General features: G+C 37.3%; 1 protein-coding gene across 1 annotated transcript; it reads left to right on the forward strand.

Annotated features, from left to right (window-relative positions):
* Positions 1-373: 373 nt before the first annotated feature.
* On the forward strand, positions 374-3,629 carry TDGF1 (teratocarcinoma-derived growth factor 1). The gene is made up of 6 exons (XM_050946027.1): positions 374-396; positions 638-692; positions 797-950; positions 2,091-2,205; positions 2,284-2,393; positions 3,517-3,629. Exons 1-6 carry the CDS (start codon positions 374-376, stop codon positions 3,627-3,629), a joined length of 570 nt encoding a protein of 189 aa, XP_050801984.1.
* The last annotated feature ends 531 nt before the right edge of the window (positions 3,630-4,160 follow it).

Here is a 4,160-nt window from a genome sequence, read left to right on the forward strand (position 1 = left end):
ACTGAAGCTGATAGAGTTACATCAGTCTATATGAATCAATGCAGAACCAGTGGAGATTGGAGAACAGGGAGAGTATTCATTGGTAGCAGCAAGCTCAGTTCTGTTGTCCCTTTAGGTGAGCTTTAATGGAGATATCAGTGTGTGGAGGAGGAGTAGACAGGTGATAATTGACTTTCAATTGTTTATTGTTTGACCTGTTACAAGGAAAAGCTAAAGTAACACTTTGTTTCTATCAGACAAAACAAACAAAGAAAGTTGCTTCCAGGTTTCTCTGTGGATGATGGCTCTGGCCAGTAAATGAAGGTGCCTGTTAAGTTGTTGGTGGAATACTGAAGCTATTTTTGCAGCATTTGTCTCCTGAGACAGAAGGATAATGAGCAAGAGGGTCTCAACTAGGTTAGAAACATTGAGAACATCACCTTTGCAACTGTCAACTTTTTGACTGACTTTTTGTTATCTTAAAAGGTTTTCTTGGTTTTTTTTTTTCCACTTGGCAGTAATTACTTAAGATGAGAACTGAAATTTTAATAACTGAATATTTACCTGCATTATGGGGTTTTTTTCTTTCCTCCCTCTTCTGTCAAACTGTAATTTCATTTCTTCTTTGCAGCTAAACTGAGTTCTCTGTCTGTTTTAGATTGGTTTTCATTTTGGCTCTGTTTTCTGACACTGTTAAGCTGGAATTGGAACTGGTAAGAGGATTTTTCTTATTGGTTGAATGGCAAAGGGGTTCTTTAAAATATTACCTTTGATTCTTATACTAAATAAATGTATTTCTCTATATTCAAATTAAGAGCATGAAGAAAGGAAGCCAAAGCATAGGACAAATCTGGCTGTTCTTGGAATACAACCACCTCTGAGATATTTTGACTTTTTCCTGAAGACCATTAATGAAACAAATAGCTTTTCAGAACTGCAATCTCTTGTACCTTTTATTGGCCTCACAGACAGTAAGTTAATACATTATGTATAATTAGGAAAACTGCACCAGCACCAGTCTTTCTACCATAGTGAGAAGGGTGCTAGGAGAATAATTCATATGAATAACTAACTTGAAAATTACCTCTGCTCTGTTTTGCTAACTGTCTATGTGCGCTCAAGAACTTATTAAAGACATTAAACAAATCTTGGTCTGTAGCCCATATCTGGGCATGGGCCCCCTAAGTCATTCTATATGTTTCTATTTCCTGTGATTCTATTCTTTAACGTCACATTTCTGATGTGAATTCTCATGGAAGGTGAATTTTCTTTGATTATTCTCCAACAGCCAAGTAAACTCCAATGTTCCCGCAAACATTCCTGCCAGCGAACTGATTTACTAGGATGCCCTTGGAAAGCCTACAACAAAGGCATGATCACCTACCAAGACAATTCCAATGAGTAAACACTTGACAGTATTTTCCCAGGGCTAGTTGAGGCTTTTTAAAAATCTATTGGCTTAAGTTAAATCAAATACGTTTTAAATAATGGGTGTAGGATTGGAAATTAGATTTACTTGCTGCATCTTGAAAATATTTTGCTCTGCACTAAGCCATAGAATTGGTCTTTATAGTGAAAAAACATAAACAAATGAGTCCAATATAGCTTTTCCATAGTAGTCTTTAAAATTTCTCCAAGACACTAATTTCTTGTTTAATAAATCTGTTGACACTTCTTCCTTTAGCTGTAGCTTTAACTGAAAGAATACTCAAAGGCCTTCCCTGTATCATTGCCAAATTATACTAGTCACATGCCAGTAAAGTTTTCCTGATCACAGTGGATTGGGATTATTTTACTAAAAACAACTTTGTGGACCTAGGTTTTTTTCCCCCTTTGACTTCTGTGTATGGTAGACAATAACATGAGAAAATCATGGGACTGAAAGTCTGTGTTGGTTTCTAGTCTGTATTGGTACCAAGGTATAGGTGTCCAAAACTCAAGTAACCTCTTGTTGAAGGGACACTTCTTCTAATTCTTTACTAAATGTCTATTTCTCACTATCTGGCTAGTTCCATGTATTTCAGTGCAGGTGAAAGGGATCCTCATTTATAGCTGTCAAATGCTGATAGGCATGCAAATAACTTTAACAATTTATTTTTTCAAAATCCCAGGTAAGAAGTTAAATAGACACTGCTGCAAAAATGGAGGAACCTGTATCCTAGGCAGTTTTTGTGCATGTCCAAAATATTTCACTGGGCGATACTGTGACTTTGATGAACGGAAAAGGTAAAGGAACTGATGAAAGTGGTGTATTTTGGTCCAATGGGATCACCTTTAAAATCTGAAATCTGTTCTTCTTATCAGAGACTGTGGTGCTGTTCTCCATGGAAACTGGCTACAGAAAGATTGTTCCTTATGCAAATGTGTTTATGGGACTTTGTATTGTATCCCACAAATGTTTCAAGATGGTTGTAGTAAGTAAATTTGCTTAAAAGAATGAGGTAGCAGATGCATAATCTTCCATCCTCCACCTTAATATGAACAGGATCTAAAGCTGTAAGTTGCAAACAAGCTTAATGCAAACATTAGAAACAGGAAACGTAATGTCGTAAGTCTTGGAAGATTAATCTGTTTAGTAACTATTCTCAAAAGAGGCACTATCACCATCACTGTAATTTCAATAGTCTGCACTAGTGCCAGATCCAGGCTTTCAAAAATCATGAGGGCTTGGCTACACTGGCGCTTTACAGCGCTGCAACTTTCGCGCTCAGGGGTGTGAAAAAACACCCCCCTGAGCGCTGCAAGATACAGCGCTGTAAAGCCTCAGTGTAATCAGTGCCGCAGCGCTGCAAGCTCGGCTCCCAGCGCTGCAAGCTACACCCGTAGAGGATGTGGTTTATGTGCAGCGCTGGTGCTCCGACCACACTCACACTTCAAAGCCCTGCAGCGCTTTGAAATTTCAAGTGTAGCCATACCCTAAGTCAGGCCACAAAATATCCTGTGGTGTGTGGTTTTTTTTGGTTGTTTTTTTTTTTAAGCCAGTCTGTATTGGTACTAAGGTATAGGTGTCCAAAACTCAAGTAACCTCTTGTTGAAGGGACACTTCTTCTAATTCTAGTTTCTGTGCCTTTAGAGCATACACCCCATCCCCCCTCCCCCTTGGAACTGAGAGTTAGAAGCTTACTTTTATTTTCTTTTTAATGAAAGCTGAGATTCTGATGCAATTGTTTGGTTCCAACAGCTAGAGCCTTAAGAAAAACACCAAATATTGTGTGACTTGCAATAAAACAGGAGTTGGCTTCTTATCCAAAATTTCTGTGTCGCCAAAGCTAGTAAATTGGATGACCTACAGTTAAAGAATTTGACTTCTGTCAGCTATTTAGAGTTTACAGACTGAATGATAGTGAGGACTGTAAAAGCTCAGACTCTTTTATCTTGTGAACGTTCAGTATAGCAGCTATTCACACCTCCTTTAAACACCCTGTGCTACTGACTGCCCAGTAGAAACTCGTTCTAAGGACTCAAGTTTTTTTAATAAAACCAGAAGATGTGCAAGTTCACCATTGAAAGAGCTACTTGTTTCATTCTTCCTTTCAGATGAAGACAAATATGAAGAGGAGATTCTCCAAATACTTTCCATGAGTTCTAAACTGCAGCCAACAGGACATATCTGGTTTTTTACACTGTTTATGTTCCATTTTATGGTGTGAAAGCACAATAGAAAAGTTCTGTTTTTGTCTCTGTGCTTGTAATCAGGATTTTATTTTTAATTTATCTTCAGACTTTTTTTTTCCATGGGAAAAGTCCTGTAGAATTTTAATGGTGCTGTTTGGTTTTTATCAGCTCTTTTAACAGTCCCATAGAATTCAGGGGAGACTTCCACCGTAGAGATCTACAGGATGTTTTGATTTTTAAAATGTATAGCAAAGATGTATCATTCTTCCAATTTTATGTAGGTTTTTCAGAATAACTGCTATATAACTCTACTGACTTCAGCTCTATTTAATTTCATAAGACTTTCCCAGAAGTGGAGTGAGGTGTTTTAAATAGCTCGCACTCAAAGATTGTAAGATAATACTAAAGAAATAGTTTAGTGGGAAGACTAATGTGCAAAAGTTGTAATATTTCAGTTTTATCTGCAAATATGAAAGGTAGGACAACCACTTAAACTGTGCAAGTGGGTTCTGTTTACTGAAGTGGAATATTGTAAATTCCTACCCAATATACATGATATATTCCTT

This window comes from Gopherus flavomarginatus, chromosome 3 (genome assembly GCF_025201925.1).
Source record: "Gopherus flavomarginatus isolate rGopFla2 chromosome 3, rGopFla2.mat.asm, whole genome shotgun sequence".
Taxonomy (NCBI): domain Eukaryota; kingdom Metazoa; phylum Chordata; order Testudines; family Testudinidae; genus Gopherus; species Gopherus flavomarginatus.